Consider the following 18,573-nt stretch of genomic DNA (forward strand, 5'->3'; position numbering starts at 1 on the left):
TAAAGACAGGGTTTTTTGTAGAGAAAATGCTTTGAAAATAGTTTCCCTTCCCCCGAAACACTTGTTTGCTCCAACAGAAGCAAAAGTGCTGTAAATATCTTTTGCCATTTGCTATTATGAAGACATTATTGCCAATAGTTATAAATAATAATAATAATAATAATAATAATAATAATAATAATAATTATACCCCGCCCATCTGGCTGGGTCCCAACAAAACACTAAAATACAATAACTTATTAAACATTAAAAGCTTCCCTAAACAGGGCTGCCTTCAGATGTCTTCTAAATGTCAGGTAGTTGTTTATCTCTTTGACATCTGGTGGGAGGGCGTTCCACAGGGCAGGTGCCACTACCGAGAAGGCCCTCTGCCTGGTTCCCTGTTGGGCAGCATTATTGCCCATTATGATGAGGCCTCTGTATAATGGGCTGTCACCGTGCCCACATTTTTTTCATATTCCTGTTGCCTCAGGACAGCAAGTTAAAAATTCATTCCACAGAAGAGATCTACACTTTGGGGTTTGGGGCACAAGACAGAGAGAGTCAACATACATTTATTTCTCCAACTCAAAGTTACTGATGATATGGAGGAAATGTACTTACTGTCAGAGAAATAGATTTCTTGTGCTGCTTGCAAAAAATCCAAAATGCCATCTACATTGCTATCTGCCTCTTCAAAGTCGGTTCTTTCCTCCCTCTCGGGCTTATATGTGAAATCTATACCAGTTGGCTTTGTCAGCAAACCAGCTGCTCTCATCTTTTCCTTTTGCCGCTTCTTTTTAATTTTCCTCTTTTTGTTTCGACTTAGATTTGCGCCGTCTGTGTGCCGCAGCTGTAAATTATCTTCAATCAGATTTTCATGCTTCCCACACTTTGTTTGGCCTCCGTGTAAATTATCCGGGTTTTGCAAAACATTCTTCCGTTTCCTCCTTCGGGTGCGCTTTCTCTGGGGCTGTCCTTGATCATTCTCTTCTGCAGGTTCAAAAGAAACATTACAAATAAAAGTGAGAGGCAGGAAGCGACTCTTGGCCGGGCTTTGTACGAATGCCCCCTTTCTCCTGTTTCTGCAATGTTTCCGCATCTCTGATACGTTGCAGAGGATTTGGTTTGGCTACAATGATGGTGATGATTCATTCAGCACATTCAAATGTACATGGTGCTTTAAAGGGCAACATAAGAGAATAAAAAAAAAGGTATGCACCAGTAACAAGGAGCTGAAAGCCTGTATTTCAACAGTAAAGGTAAAGGTAAAGGGACCCCTGACTGTTAGGTCCAGTTGTGGCTGACTCTGGGGTTGCGGCGCTCATCGCTTTATTGGCCAAGGGAGCCGGCGTACAGCTTCCGGGTCATATCGCCAGCATGACTAAGCTGCTTCTAGCGAACCAGAGCAGCGCACGGAAACGCCATTTACCTTCCCGCTGGAGCGGTACCTATTTATCTACTTGTACTTGACGTGCTTTCGAACTGCTAGGTTGGCAGGAGCAGGGACCGAGCAACGGGAGCTCACCCCGTCGCGGGGTTTCAAACTGCCCACCTTCTGATCGGCAAGTCCTAGGCTCTGTGGTTTAACCCACAGCGCCACCCGTGTCCCGTATTTCAACAGTAGGGAGACACAAACACAAAAAGAGGGGAGAAAGGAAGGCAGAGGAAATGAGAGGTGTGAACCAGTGCCAGTTCACATACTTAGGATTTAGTTTAGTTAGGGATAAATTATAGACTACAGCTACAGGCTTCACAGGAGAAGGATTTAAAGGGAGAAGGATGGTATCATAGAGGACCAACATTGTTATGCGTACCTACATCTTAATAAATCAGCAGAGGGGACTCCCAGGTTCAGGGGAAGGACCGTACTCTCCATGCAGAAATCCCAGCACAACCTGTGCTACCTCCAGTTCAAAAGGTGATGGGAAAGACCCCTGCCAGAGGCCCTTGAGAGCCATTGCCAGGTGGACAATATGGTGCTAGATGGGCCAATGGTTTGATCTTGTATAAGGCAGCTTCCTATGTCCGTACACCTCAGTCATTTTTGGTGGCTTACTCTTGCACACTATTATACACCAAATTACAGAGCTGCACAGGATTCAACTCTACACGCTGCAAGACAAAAGCAGGGCGCCCTGTGTCTGCCTCAACACTAATGAAGAAAATAAGTGAGAAGACGTGAGTGGTGTTGAAACTGTCCTCACTGGAAGGTTTTCTAGTATAGATGCCTCCTCCCAGCTCTTCTGAACACAATTATTCTCCATTATAGCTGCCATAGTCATTCACATAACTTAACCTTGGTATTTATCCATAAAACTAAACTCTTGCAGTAAGCCCACAACTTACATGGGGGTTACGTTCCAGGGATCTTTTTTTGGATGCTCATTCATTCATTCACACATTCATTGTGCACAAATAAATGTGTGTAAGTTGTGGGCTTCCTGTACTTGCATTTTCTTTAAAAACAAACAAAATGGGATCTGGCTGCTCATTTAGACTCTCACTATCCTCCTCTCTCTATCATAGCTTTCTTATTTGCCTAATTATCCAGATAGATCTGAGACCACGTAGTCCAGCCCTGACTCAGGGTTCAGTCAGTTTGGCTCAGAACCAATCTGTGCTCCCAAAGCCTGAAGTAATCTCCGACCCTTAACTCTGTCTCAGATACACTGCTCCAGAGAGCACATCTGCCTGTCAAAGCCATTGAACTTCTGCCAGATGCCTTGAACTACCTCCTGTCCCAGCTAATAACAATCCTTTATGTGGCCTAACTAAAATACTACCTCTCATAAATCTCATGAAGCAGATTTTAAAAGTAGAGTGAAGAAAACACAACCCCACTACCATTTAGGAACTTTTCTTCTTAACCGCTTTAAATAGTAAACTAGTACCCAGCATTCTCGGTGAATGAAGGCAAGGACACTGGAATCATTGGCAGGCAGAAGAAGCAGTGCATTTCCCAGGACATGGCCTGAAGTTGCAGGATTCGGCAAACCTTGCAGAAACTAAGCTGGTCTGGGTCAGTACTTCACTGGGAGACTGCCCTCAAACCCCATGTTTTCTGCCTTGAGTTCCAAGTTGGGTGAAACGATAAAGATATGCTGAACAAAATAAATAAAGCAAACTTTGCACTTCTTTTCTAAATTTGCTTACGATTTAATTCCATAGGACCAATCTATAGACCAGAACTGGACAACTCATTTTGGGGGTTTTGTTTAAAGCTGATTTGCATTAATTTGTCTTCACTTGCAAAGCTTGGAAGGGAGACCTACCAAGAATTAGAAAAGCCTCTACCACCTATTTGACAAAACCACATGATACTAGACTAAGGACAGTATAGTGCTTACAATGGAGAGATAAGACTTAGTCATGAAACTCACTGGGTGGACCTTGGGCTAATTGTTATCTCCCACTCTACATGATAGGTTGTAAGGATAAAAAAGGAGAGAGCGAGCTAAAATGCCTTCCACCCTGAATTCATTGACGAGCAGGAAATAAACTATAATGAGAACAAACACGCTTAGGACATCATTCTATAACACTCTCTCCCTCTCCATATATGATCACATAATGGAACCTTATTTGTAGCCATGCCAATGGCTCTGATAAGGCTGTCCCAGGAACCTGCCAAGGCAACCCTGACGAAAGAGAGTAATGTATGAGAGTTGACTGCCTTTAAAATGCTTTATTTCCACTAGCATGGCCTTTAGCATCCAATATTTGTCTGGCAGCTTCCCTGTAACTCATCTCCTGTCTTTGTAATAATAAATTTGCTCTAAAGATGAGGAGCTGCGGTTTTATTTTTGCTGCCTCTCCTTTCTTGAGCTTTGTTATCTACGATACGCTTCCTCTCTTTCAATACCAGGCATCAGACCGTCAGTTTCTCCTTAGCTGATGAATGTGTGACTCACTACAGCGTAGTCTGTGGTACTTTCTACAAAGGAGGAGGCAGCAGGGAAGAAAAATGCATTTGCAATTCAACATCCTGGCATAGCAAAGACCGAAATGATTTGCACTGGGTGCCTACATTCAAGAGTGCTTCACCTGCGTGACATTTGAAATAGCCATCTTCTGCAGGCAGACGAGAAGTAGAACAAATTCCTGTAAATATCAGCAACGTAAACGGCAACAAAATAAGTTAAAAATAAAATAAAATAAAAATAATACTGAAAATGATGGAAAGAAGAAAGAGTCCTCGCCAGAAAAGGGTGGCAAATCAAGCTGTTGGACTACGCCGACATGGCAAAACTGACCAGAAAGCTCAGAAACCAAGAAGACAAAAACTTTAAGAAAGAATGGGGGGAAATTATAATTTACTTAGGAGACTATTGTAAGCAGATGAAAACATTGGCAGGATTCTAATATCACTTGTAATGTATCAAACACTATTGACAATATGGACAGATACAAAATATAGATTATGAAATACTATGCAGTTGAAAATGTTGACAATAGGACTATTGGAGGGGATGGTGGGAAGTCTCGAGATTCAGAGACATTTCTTTATACGGATATGTACTTGGTATTGTTACAACTTTACACTTGTAATATCAAAAATTATTTCAAATAAGTTTTGGCTTCACTTCTTTTTTTAAGAAATTATAACACAATGGAGAACTAGCATGGAGCCTTTGACAGGCCGCTGGACATGTTATCAGGAAGACATTGGATTAGAAATTTGGTAACTACAGTTACTAGAGAGCCTTGGACTAGTCACCTACATCACAGAGTTGCTGATAAAATGGCCCAGCTCACCATGATATTCTTTGGACAGAGGATGATAAATGCAACCATTCACAAATACAGCTAACTGAAATTTGCACACCACAGCATTTACTATTATCCATGTACTCAGTGTAAGGGGTGAAGATAAGGAAGGCAGAGGAGGTAAAATATAACTTAGACTGTTTCTTGGGTGGGTGGGAAGTGTGCAACTCAATAGGCTCAGAGCTTCTTCAGTTTAGCACCTGCAACAACTAATTGCTATTAAGAAAGCAGTAAGATTATCCGCTTTACCTTGCAACTCAAAGAACTGCCAGGTGGTTTTACTGGAACAGTTATATTCATAACCTGAGGATATTTTTTTTAAAAAAAAATCAAAAACTTTTTGATGTACCTTAACAGTAGCCTTCTCTTTTTTTTTGGTTCAACTTTTGCAGGTTTCAGAATTGCACTTCGAAGTAGAAAAAAACTGTTTAATTCCAGAAGGCTTCAAAGAATTCGGGGTGGGAACATACAACGCCAGCTGCCGCAGAGACAAAAGCTCTGCAGACAATAAAACCGTGTTTATTAAACAATGTAAGAGTCATTAACATTTGCGGTTTCAGTGGATATAAATTTTGATGGACCAAAGGAATCTGGTTATTACAGATATTAGATGGAGAAGGAATCTTGGGTGTCTCTTAGTGCAGACCCAGGTCATTGAGCCTAAACTTCTTAATTTTTTTTTTTGGGGGGGGGCAGGATGGCTGGGACAGAAGCAGGCCTGCATGCCCAACAATCCAATGCCACTAATACCCAGCTCTCACAACCAAAACGTACATAATTCTGACCAGTGTGCAAAACATCGCTACTTATTTGCATCAACATGCTTCCCCACAAAGCACTGTGATTGGAGTGGCCTTGGAAAACCACTCACAGCTAGAATTGTCCATCAAAATGAAAGAACTCCTACCAGCCTCTCTACCCTTCAATTCATGGGGGGGGGGGGAGAAGGGGAAGGTAGCACATTTAACTTTTTGGGGGGAAACAGAGGCAACAGACCTACTTGGATGTACGTATCGGGCATCATGGTTATCAGCACAACTTGACTTGCAAATCTGAGAGTCTGCCTCAAATCATCTTGATTTGCTTCGTTTGGGGTACACACAGAACGAATGCACACGCCGAGTATTTTTTTCCTTCCATAAGAGGCAATTTGATGCATTCACCCCAGAATAGGAGCCTGCGCGCGCGCACACACACACACACACACACACACACGGAGAAAACTGAACTAGCTTTCTAACGTAATCTGATATTCAACATGTATATGAATGTATGAAAAGGACTGGTCTGCCAGAAAAGAAACTTGGTAGTACATAGAGGAGTTATTGGTGGGAAAATATGTTATAAAATTACCAGCCTGTATTGTAAAGCGTTACTCACAGTTCAAACTGTCAGCTACTGAAAACAATTAGTGTTTCGGCTCACTTCTGTGTGACAGCCAATTTACAGCCGAGAATTTCTACCCCAAGCCAATACCGCTATTGGCAATCTAAACCCCACGAGAAATAGTAGTTTCCAGATGATGGGAACAAAATTCACTTTCTGAGCACATTTTTCCAATTCCTCCAGTGAGCTAATAGTGGATAGATTCCTACCTTTGCTGAATTCTGTCTGCCAATTATTTTCAATAAAACAAAACAATCTCCCTTGCCTGCCTTTCAGTAGAAAAACACTGTTTTTCAACATCCATGATAGTGAGATCAGGATAGAAAAAAAGACACCAAAAGTTCTGTAAATCCAGTACCCCCCTCCCCCCCCCCAGTATTAGCATCAGATTAACCTTCTCTGAAGGTAAAATGTAAAGGGACCCCTGACCATTAGGTCCAGTCATGACCAACTCTGGGGTTGCGGCGCTCATCTTGCTTTATTGGCCGAGGGAGCCGGCGTACAGCTTCCAGGTCATGTGGCCAGCATGACTAAGCCGCTTCTGGCGAACCAGAGCAGCGCACGGAAACGCCGTTTACCTTCCCGCAGAGCGGTACCTATTTATCTACTTGCACTTTTGACGTGCTTTCGAACTGTTAGGCTGGCAGGAAACCTTCTCTAAAGGAAATGGCTAATTGAAAGCCACCCCAAAGCTTTAGCATGCAATGGACCGTAGGAACACGGTCAAGTTTTCCTAGTTATGTCTTCTGTTCTCTCTTTACTAAAGGCAAGGATTTCCCTCTAGATGGCAAACAGCTGTCCTTAAGAAAGCTGCAGCAAGAAACAGTGTTTTGATCTTTTCTTCTGTGCTGGTGGGGGCCTGGTGTGACAGGCTGTAACTGCTGCCCACCCCAATATTGGGGAAGCAGCCATTCATTGTCACCACTTCTCTAGAATGTCAGTGGCAAAGCACACAGCTGCGCCCTGGAGAAGAGGCAACTCGTCTCACACAACCACCTGCCAAGTGATCTTTCCTGTTGCCAGGGCAAATGCAGAGCTAGCGACCCGCAATGTTGTAAGGACATTTTGGTCGCTGGAGTTTTCATACGTGGACAGCCTGGAAATGATATGCTGTGGAAGCCAGGCCACGACTTGGCAAAGGACACCTTGAGCCAAATCAGGTTTTGTCGTCCTGTGAGCCACTCACTTCCTGCGTGCGCTTAGTGAAACTGACATTGGTTAGAGAAGCAAGCAGGAGGAGCGTGATGGGAGAAGAGAGAACACCAATTCTGTTTTATTTTTAGGTCGGCTTTTTAAAAAACTCTTAAAAAGAAAAAGGAAGAAACGGTCAGCGATAGCTTCGAACATATATAATTGAATGATGATGATCTTGATCTGTTAAGACAGCAGGCTGGAGTGTTTCTTCAAGTAGTTACACCCATCAATCCTTTCGGATTACGGTGGCGGATTAGAGAGTCTCATTGGCCAGCAACAAGATTGCCAGAGTCCATTATTTTGAACAAATAAAGCTTTTGTTTCCAGTATCCAGTGGAAAACCTGTTTATACAGTACAAGGTCATACCGAAAAAGAAGGAAGTCAGAAAGCAAAATACGGACACACTTTCCCAGGGTATTAACTGTACAGTGGTACCTCAGGTTAAGTACTTAATTTGTTCCAGAGGTCTGTTCTTAACCTGAAACTGTTCTTAACCTGAAGCACCACTTTAGCGAATGGGGCCTCCTGCTGCTGCCGCGCTGCTGGAGCACGATTTCTGTTCTCATCCTGAAGCAAAGTTCTTAACCCGAGGTACTATTTCTGGGTTAGTGGAGTCTGTAACCTGAAGCGTATGTAACCCGAGGTACCACTGTACGTCTAGAGCTAGGCAATCCATGCCTTCCACCAATATGCATTTAAAATTTCACCTAGACTTCTATATTATAGACTGTAGAAGTCTATCAAGTATATCATTCGCTCAAGAGAGTATATATTAACAAAACAACATTGTACAACTTGGGACCCCCAACACCTAAATGACCACCTTTCTGATGATGATGATGATGATGATGATGATCCTCTTGCCTTTTCCTCAGAAAAGGGACTCAAGGTAGCTCACAAAAATCAAAACAAAGCATGGATAAAACACATAAAGCTGGAAACATGTAAAAGATAGTAGTTAAAAAATAATTAAGCTATAATAGAATTAACATGATCTAAAACAACTTTAGAAAATCTACCATAATGTATCTAGAAAAAACAGCAACAACATAACGCGATGAAAAGACCTTTCCTTAAAAACAGTCAGATCTCAAAAGCCTGCTGGAATAAAACAGACTTCATCTGCTAGCAGAAGGAGAACAAAAGGCAATGTGGGCGAGACCACAGAGGTGGTTGCCCTGGGCGCAAAATTATTTGGGTTTGCAAAATTTCAAAAGAAAATAAAAATAAATATAAAATAATGCTACTAAACCAGAAGTGGTTTTTTGTGGGTTCTCCTACGGAAAAACAACAACAGTGCTGTAGGTTGTATAGTACACATTCCGCTTAAATCTTGCTCCTTAAAGAGCTCTCATTTATTTTATTTATTTAAATCATTTATATTCCAGTCGTTAACCATTTTGCCCATGGCACATCAACGGTCAGTTGCAATCCCACTTTCAAAGCTCACAAAAAAACAAGTATAAAAGCAGATGAAGCCATATTGCTCCATTAATATTTTTATTAGCACCCACCAAAATGGAAGTGGGAGAATTCTCTCTCTTCATCTCCTCCACCCTTCACTTCCTCTGATGCAGGGTTCTGTGAACTCAACAACTTGCTCACTATTTTTTGGCGTCTTGGTTGGTCCTAATAACGACACTGCCAGACTGCGGATAATAGGAACAACTGAGAAAATATTATATGCCATGGCGAGAGAATGTGGCTAGGTTCGAGATTCCAGATCACCTGTCAAATAGGCACAATTGAGGAAGGAATGCATTACCTCACACACGGTCTGGGGTGGTTCAGTCGCTACAGCAGGAGATTTTAAATCTCAGGGTTGTGGGTTCTTGCATTGCAGGGGGTTGGAATAGATGACCCCTGGGGCCCTTCCAACATGGACGATTCATTCGTATTGGTGTGACAATTTTACATGGGGGTTCTGTTCCTGGCCCCTAACACGCATAAGCCCACTCTGCCCTGTTACATCACCATTACAGCCTCTTCTGGGTCCAAAAGAACCTGTGCATCAATGGGATGCTCACAAAATTGTCACCATGTGTGTCTGTATGTCCCCCCCCTCTTCCCACAGTGAAGTGCTTTGCAAGCTACACACACACACACACACACACACACACACACACACACTCTTAAAGGTTGATAGTCCAACATTGGCACTTGAACACTGGAACTAAAATAAACGTATTCTTCAGACATCCGCTCCCCTCCCCTCCCCTCCAGGGAAGCAACAACACAAGGTGTGTATGTCAGGGCTTCATTACAGATGAGCAAGTCTCCTCTTAACTTAATTCTCGAGTGAAGTTGCACATGTTCCGACCGGTGCTGGGGTTACAAATCGCCTTATTGATGTACTGTGCTATCTGGGCTGGATTGCTGCCAGGCTATTAATCTAAAAGCCTCCAGAGCAGGGGCTCCCATACTTCTCTGCCCTGAGTCTCATCTGCACCCTTATCACTTTTCCGATGCGGGCGGCACCTGTTGCTGAGACTCCCTTTTATCCGCACGGCGTTTAAAGATGCAAGTTCACTTTTGACATCTCACACAGAGATCCGTTTGTTTGTTTTGAAAGCCAGGCAGCAAATAAGAAACTCCCTTTAAATACAATAGTCCAAACACACAATGCTAGTCTTGGCGTGCGGTCAGTGGGGCGACGAGGCTAGTCCTCTAAATGTTCCCCTGGCACCTCCTTCCCAAAGCCCAGGAAGCTTCTGTCTGGCTTAGGGGGAGAGGAGCGCTGCTCTGACGGGTCCAAGAACCATTCCGCAGCCTTCTTTGTTTCCTCATTTCCCCTCCCTTCATGTGTTTCTCTCCATTTTATTTCTTTGTTAAATATATTTTTAAAAATCATTTTAAAAATCTAATTTGTTTTCCAGGTTACACTTGTTGCACCTGAGTGGTGTTCTTGTACGTACTTGGAAGTATGATCTTCCATGAAGAGTAGCTTTAGCAAAATTCACTTGATTTTATAACAAGCTTTTAAAAACTGGCACCAGACGAATGCTGCATCCAGTTCCTCAGATTGCATTTGGAAAGCACCAGTGTGAAACCAGGATGAAAGCTTAAACACGTTCTGCTTATTCACAGATTAATAGAAACTCAACTCAACAATCAAACAAAAATAGAAATCTGAGGGAACGGGGACATCATGTTTGAACTACGCAGTTTTTGAGGTCATTTGAAAAACACACCACAAATTCAGAGGATGATACTTCAGATAGCTAAATCTGAAGTAAGGTAAGTTCTACCGGTAATGTGAATAAAAGCATGAGCAGGTATTAAAATGTTCAGTTTTCCATCTCCCCCCATTTATTTCAAATTCTAGGACTGGGTGAGATTGACAGGCTTGAGTAGTCAAGGGGACACTTATCTCAAAATAGCAATGGGAAGCTTTTAGTAGCAATAACACACACAGAATCTGGAACAGCAACACAAATGCATTGCAAGGTGAAACAAAGTAAAGGGGGTGTCAAATCAGTAAAAAGCAAATACAGACATTTATGGTAAACGTCCCTAAATGTCTTATTTTGTGAATGTTTCACGACCACCCTAAAAGGCGAACGAAATGCAGTACAAAATTACCTTTCCCCCTGGAATTAAACAAAGCAGGAGAATATCCCCTTAAAAACCAACACTCTCAGAACTGCTTAAGGTTTTTCTTCTCGAAGAACACCTTCTTTTTGCAAATGTTATCTGCCGTGGGCTTCCGGCTAGCTTCTACCCCAGAGTTTTCACACTGCCACTAGATCACACACATCAGAGTCAGCCTGGCTTCTGCAGAGCCTTCAGTCCAAATCAGTACATTCCATAGGCTGCTAATGTGATCCGTGTCTCTGAGGAGAAGAACACACATTCACAGTGTAGAACAGTTTAACACTGATGACAACAGTGAGATGGTTGTGGGCAGTGTGAGCCTGCACCTGACAGCACTGCCCTCTGCAGGAATAAAATTGAAGATTACTGCCATCTTGTGGATAAGGGAAATAGCTGCACTTTAGTGCACCAAGAGGAAAGGTACATTATTCACTTCCCCAACTTGCTATGGTGGGGGGGGGGGGGGATACAGATACCTTACAGGCAAACTACAAACTCTTTTGCCTCCTTTTGCCCACCAGGCACCACACATCCAGTACTGTGGGCTCCCACCCTAAACTTCTGGTGCCTTATAGAATCATAGATTTGGAAGGGACCCTGGGGGTCATTTAGTCCAACCCCCTGCAATGCAGGAATCTTTTTGGCCAATGTGGGGCTTGAACCCGCAACCCTGAGGTTAGAGAGTCTCACGCTCTACCAACTGAGCTATACAAATGAAGACTTTCTTTCTTTTTTAAGCAGGCATTTTAGCTACGTTTTCTGATTACATGGCTTGCTTTAGCTGATTTGATTTTATGTTTTTAACCTAACTGAATACCATTTAGGGACTGAGTTGTGAGGCATACACATATTTGAAATAAATAAAATTATTTGATGGCTGCAAAAGTGCTTATGGGAACAACAACGGGAACAATTCAAACAGGAGGCTGCTTTGTGGTATACAAACTGAGGAAAACACACTGCTCTGTTTCCCTACAGTAACACTCAATGAACAAGACTGTAGTGTAGTAAAGCTTTGATTAAATAAACATTTTTTTCATATAGCTGCTACACTAAAGCATAAGTGCTTGAAGTCTAGCTGTGCAAATGTCTTGGAGTCAATAAACAAACAGCAGCATGATTTAAGGTGTCTCGTTCCCCAAAATGGAGAAAGAGGGGGAAAGAAAGGAACAAGACTGTCCTCTGCTGAATCATCTACTAGATTACAGGTTTTCCTCATTACACAGCAGAGCAAACAGGAGAAAGAGTGAATGAGAATCCGAATATTATATGCCCCTCTCTGGGGAATAGTGTTTTAAAATAGTTCTCTGAGCAAACAAGATCCATGCTATATACATTTTTCAGACTCCTTCAGACTGTAGGAAAGAGGGCTGCAGGGACAGTTCCAAGCCTGACCACAAAAGGTAGCTTTGCCTGGGCTGTTGTGAATGTCCAAGCATCATCACCAGCTTAAAGCAGCTACAAGATCATCACCCATGGCTCCAGAAGCCTTGAATGTCCTGCGAGAGACTAAGGAGTCTCTGTGTACCTGTGTAGGTTGCCATGCTCCTCTGTTAAGGGAGAACCAAAACGGCCAGTGAAGAGGCCCCAAAGGGGATGACCTCTGCCTCCAACTGACAACCGCATATGAAAAAGGTATGAAATTGCATTTGTTTGTCCAAGTCTGGTTTCTTCCCTCTGGGAGTACACCGCACGTTCTTGAAGGGTAAAGTTTCTATTTTATGGGCCAATTTCAATTCAGATGGATCCTTGCAAGTGCATGGATGAGGGTGGACAGAGTGGCAGGAGTCCACACATGCACAGAGTGAGCATGGAAACTGGCAAAATAAGGACAAAAAGCCCAGTCATGTTTGAGGTAAGGTGGATGACAACCAGGGATAGGGCCTTCTTAGTGGTAGCTCCTTGGTTATAGGTCTCTCTCGCCTGGCCACTCCATCAGCATCTACTTTGTGATATTTAAAACACCAAGCAAAAACTTTGCTATTTTAGGGGACTTCAATGGGACTGACTGATTCTGTTGCTAATTTCAATTTATCTTAATTGTCTGATGGCTCTCTGCTTAGCTGTATTTTAGAATCGGTTGTTAAGTGCTTATGTTTCATTGCTTCATAATACATTGCAGCCACAAAATACGTACTGAATTTGTCTGAACAACAAAATGATCAATATTTAAAATAATTAAAAAGAGTAGCTGTATAACTTTTAATTTAATTTAATGAAAGATAATTTCCACAGACAGGTATTAAGGAATACCTGTTTAATTTAATTTAATTTAATTTAATTTAATGAAAGGCAACTTTCACAGACAGGTATTAAGGAAAAGCATAACTACAACTTTACTTCCGATAGCTTTAACAGTAAGCTTCCTAAAAAACTTATCTTCCTGTTTGTTGAAAAGGCTTTCAAGATCTTTTCCCCAACGTTCAATAAAATTCTTTTTCTTTTTTGGCAGATCCCACAGACAGGATCTTATAAAACATTTTATATACAGCATTAGCATTCTGTGCCACATAACTTTGCCAGTGCTCTACGAATAAGAGTAGTTTCTTCCAGTTTGCAGCGCAGCCACTCTTTCTGTGCAATCCAAACCCTGACCAGTAGGGGCTTAACTGAGCCACCACCCCATCCACAGACCCATTGCTTACACCATGGTGGAATGCTGGGTGGAAGGCAGGCAAATCCTAGATCAGGCTTGGACTGAGCCAGTGTGGTGTAGTGGTTAAGAGCGGTAGTCTCGTAATCTGGGGAACCGGGTTCGCGTCTCTGCTCCTCCACCTGCAGCTGCTGGGTGACCTTGGGCCAGTCCCACTTCTTTGAAGTCTCTCAGCCCCACTCACCTCACAGAGTGTTTGTTGTGGGGGAGGAAGGGAAAGGAGATTGTTAGCCGCTTTGAGACTCCTTAGGGTAGTGATAAAGCGGGATATCAAATCCAAATTCCAAACTCCTCCAATCCCCATATAATGTAGCAACAGTGGGGGTCAGCTCTTTGTGGGCTTTTTATGGGATGCTGCTGGCGAGGATCCTATTGGCGTCAGTTCTGCCCACCCACATAGTCATGACGTGGAATGGAGAACTGGTAGAGCGAAGTTGGAAGAGGTTGGCAGGGTCAGGTAGAAAGAACCTCTCCCCAATCCAACCATCTATTCCCCCACCCCACCAGTCCAGTGCGAAGGGGATTTAAATCACACTGCCATATGCTAAAATTTTAAAGGCTCAGGAAGGAATGCGCAGTCCCAGGGCTTTGACAAATCTAAAGTTTCAAGGGGGTGGTTGAAAGCGCACAGAAAAACAGAAGGGCCTTTTTGACAACAAAAGCAAAAAAATTAAACGCAAGATTGTTTTGGTTTGGCTCTAATTGACTCCCCAGCGTCCCATTTTTAAAGAAACTCAGCATTAACAAAGTGAGCTAATAACCTAGTCTTCACTGTATCATATTAAACTGCAAGCCTTCAGAATAAGCAAGTATCTGCTACTTGCTCTTTTTTTCTGCTCCTTTAAGTCCCTGGGACAAGGTGGGCTAGAATCAGGTAAAGGGAAATAACTGCAGTTCTAAGCATATAGCTTACTTGAAAGCACACACAAAAATCAATCCGACTAGCTTCCAAATAAAAATGCATATGATTGGGCTGCAGGTCATTAACTCTCACCGCACTCCAAAATAATTTCGTAAGCTTTCCCATTTAAAAAGATATTCCAAGCACATTGGGATGTTAAAGGGCCCAATATTTATTTATCATTCACTTGCCTTTCTGGAAGTCAGCCAAGGTGATGTACAATTCCTGGACTTGAAGGCAATAAGACATCCTATATCATTCACATTTATCTCAATGTGTTTTAAAACCATCAAAAGATAATTTGTAGGAAGAACCTGAAAGTCTTCAGAAAGGCAAGGCAGTTCCTGTTTCAAGTGCAGCTATGACATTGATACGAGCTAATAAAAGAAAATTACTGGTGCCTGGCAAATTTAATTCCTTTAAAACACACACACTCAGCTCTTGTGGTAATAAATTAAAGTTTTAGAAATATTTCTCTGTGTTATATTGTATATATTAATATTCTACACCTTGACATACAGCAAGACTTCTGCCATAGTAGAAGTAGCATGCATATTTCATCCTTGGGGAGTTAGCATTGTTATAGCACAGGAGATAGTACAATGGTACCTCTGGCTACTTACTTAATTCGTTCCGGAGGTCTGTTCTTAACCTGAAACTGTTCTTAACCTGAAGCACCACTTTAGCTAATGGGGCCTCCTGCTGCCACTGCGCCGCTGGGGCACGATTTCTGTTCTCATCCTGAAGCAAAGTTCTTAACCCTAGGTACTATTTCTGGGTTAGCGGAGTCTGTAACCTGAAGCGTATGTAACCTGAAGCGTATGTAACCCGAGGTACCACTGTACTGGGGTGGTGGTGGTGGTGGTAGCCTCAGTTACAATTGGGGAGCGTTGAATAAAATTAAGGGGGCAGTGTAAGCATAAAACGGGACGCGGGTGGCGCTGTGGGTAAAAGCCTCAGCGCCAAGGGCTTGCCGATCGAAAGGTCGGCGGTTCGAATCCCCGCGGCGGGGTGCGCTCCCGCTGTTCGGTCCCAGCGCCTGCCAACCTAGCAGTTCGAAAGCACCCCCGGGTGCAAGTAGATAAATAGGGACCGCTTACTAGCGGGAAGGTAAACGGCGTTCCGTGTGTTGCGCTGGCTCACCAGATGCAGCTTGTCACGCTGGCCACGTGACCCGGAAGTGTCTCCGGACAGCGCTGGCCCCCGGCCTATAGAGTGAGATGGGCGCACAACCCTAGAGTCTGTCAAGACTGGCCCGTACGGGCAGGGGTACCTTTACCTTTACCATGTAAGCATAAAGAAGAAAATTTTGAAACACTGTTCGTACATGTTTCATCTGTTGTGTAACAATGCTTACCAATGCAACAGAGTTAAAGTTGTAGTGATTAATTCCCCCCCCCCCCAAAAAAAATAAATTGATAGCAGTGCACCAGGCTCATCCTTCTCATTAGGGTTATTTTTTTAAAGTTATTCGTATTTTTTATTTTAATATTATCCTTCGTCATCTTAATTTCCTGCCTGTAATGCGAATGTTACTACGGTTGATATTAATAAATGATTTTATAATTTCCAAGCTTCAAGGTGTCTTACTCACAGCAGCATATTTCTTTCCTATGTTGTTGGACATAGGTTAGAAACACAGATACATAAAAGAACACGAATTTGTCATTGCAGAGTTATGTTTGCTTGTTTAAAGAATGTAGATTTTTTTCCAGGGGCACCAAGTAATTTTTTTTATTTTGGAAAAGGGGTCGATAAGCCAAATAAGTTTGGGAACTTTTGCTCTATGGCTCTGCTGCAATGAAAGAAGCAGGAAGGGGTGCAAAAACTCAGAATGAGGCCTTGGAAGCAGATCAACTGGTAGAGAAGAGCTCGTCAGTGTGGCTTCAAACTGGTTGCCTCTTCCCCAGAACTGCAGATCTAAGCTTACTAGCCAATGAGAGGGCTTACCAAACGCTTTCGATGATTGCATTCCACCAGTCCTCTTAACACATCCAAATTCATCTCGCCGACACCAATGCATTTGCAAAATAAATTGCTGTTAAGCAGTGTACAATTTCATTTGATAAAGATGAATAGTGTCATCTTATTCGATACCAGTGGGCGTGGGGCAGTTAATCAAGTTGTTTACCAGCTGGAGAATGGGAGAGAGAGACAGACGCAAAAGAAATACTTATTGCTCTTTGTAATATGCTTTGGGGAGCGCAATCGCATTATCTTGGCAAGAATGTGCAATTGGATAAAGACACACTGCTGAAGACAAGTCGGCCCAAGGGGTCAAATGTACAAATCTTTGCCACTTCCCGAAGATGAAAGTCAAGTCTAATACACAAATCCGCAAGATGTCCACAACAAACTAATGCTTTGTCTTTCTAATGTGACTAATGCAGCAAGATGAATTAAACGAGATGGCAGAAGCCTAAAGTGGCAAAATAGACAGCACCATTGTGCTGTCGCCCCCACCAAAATATGAAAATAATAATAATCTGCAAGTGAAAACAAGACCCGGAGAGAATGTGCTAGACTTCTGGTGGGGTTTTCTATTGCTCTTTTTATGGAGTTTTTGACAGAACGTTCAAAAATTGTCCCACACGCATCTTCCTTTCCACAGCCCCAGGATTCTACCTACTCATTCTTCTGTGTACACATATCAAGGTAAAGTTTGTGGCTGCCTTCCAGCTAATTATAAATTCATGCTTTTTTTTTTTTTTTTTTAAATATATATATACAGGGATTTCACAATATAGGATTAGTCGGGTGTGGCAATTCGCTGCCTTGCAATCTTTCCATTCAGGCAGTACTTTGTAATTTTTGCCTCTGATGTGTGGAAATTGAGAACACCACAAAATTAAAACGGTTCATCTGCCTAGTAATTTTGCTAAGCTTGATAGGTTTGTAGCCTTCTTGTCAAAGCCTTTCAGGTTACCAAAATCCGATTTGAGATTATCTACATGTTGGTGATGTCTATTGCTTTTACGGTGAGACTGCTTGGATTTTTTTTTGAAATATTAAGTGGTTTAAGAAATGCTTCCAAGTAAATAAATAAATGAAAAATACAGTTTGCTTCCAGCCAAGCTTTCCAACTTAAACAGGATGGGCAGAAAACAAAAGTTAATTGTTCACCTCCTTCAGCATTTTACTAGAGTAAATAAGTATCCTTGCTTCAATTCTGTGGCATGGAAGGAATTGGCAAAATTGATCTGATTTCTTGACTTCCACTCACTCCATTGTCTTAAGCATTATACAACACAGGCTCAATCAAGGCAGTTTTTGAATCATTCTATAATAAAAGTAGAATATCTTGTGCACCTTTTTTTAAAAAAGGTCTGAAGTCAACAGCACCAATAAAAACGAAGCAAAATACAGAAATAGTATAAGCTTTCATAGGTAATCAACTACTGTGGGGCTCAGCAGGCACCTCCTTCCTGACCAAAGTCTACACTATATGTAGGAGAAGGATCCATGACCACATGGAACTGAGAGGTCTGAGAAGAGAAGAAGAAGAAGGAGAGTTTGGATTTGATATCCCGCTTTATCACTACCCGAAGGAGTCTCAAAGCGGCTAACATTCTCCTTTCCCTTCCTCCCCCACAACAAACACTCTGTGAGGTGAGTGGGGCTGAGAGACTTCAGAGAGAAGTGTGACTAGCCCAAGGTCACCCAGCAGCTGTATGTGCAGGAGTGGAGACGCGAACCCGGTTCACCAGATAACGAGACAACCGCTCTTAACCACTACACCACACTGGCTCTACATATAGTATATGTAGGAGAAGGATCCAAGACCATATGGAACAGAGAGAGTCTGAGAGGAGAAGTGAGATGCTCTACTGAGATGACAGTGGAAAGTCACTAACTTCTGTCAGCTGGTTCCCTTGGGAGAAAGCCTATCTTCAGCTCAAGTAATAACCTCTATCTCCATCAGTTAATGTCTAGGAAGAAGAGTAGCCTTCTTCTCTCACCAGATGAGCCCAATGCTTGTCCAACACCTTGGATTCCACTGGATAAGGATGATATAAAGGAAAGACCTTCAGGAGTGACATTCAAGCATCTAACAGCACCAGGGTGGATAAAAATCAACAATTTAAAATAAAAATC

The 18,573-nt window shown here is 42.5% G+C and overlaps 1 protein-coding gene across 3 annotated transcripts in view; it reads right to left on the reverse strand.

The window, feature by feature from the left end:
- ERICH1 (glutamate rich 1) overlaps positions 1–18,573 on the reverse strand; it is a 54,445-nt gene that overhangs the window by 9,697 nt on the left and 26,175 nt on the right. For all 3 annotated transcript variants that reach the window (XR_013392369.1, XM_028722399.2, XM_077926381.1), the window contains exon 4: positions 604–972. Coding sequence is in view for 2 of the 3 variants with exons in the window: in XM_028722399.2 (XP_028578232.2) it covers positions 604–972 (369 nt within the window). In the remaining variant the exon portion in view is untranslated. The remainder of the gene's footprint in view (positions 1–603; positions 973–18,573) is intronic.

Source organism: Podarcis muralis, chromosome 3, assembly GCF_964188315.1.
Source record: "Podarcis muralis chromosome 3, rPodMur119.hap1.1, whole genome shotgun sequence".
Classification (NCBI taxonomy): Eukaryota; Metazoa; Chordata; class Lepidosauria; order Squamata; family Lacertidae; genus Podarcis; species Podarcis muralis.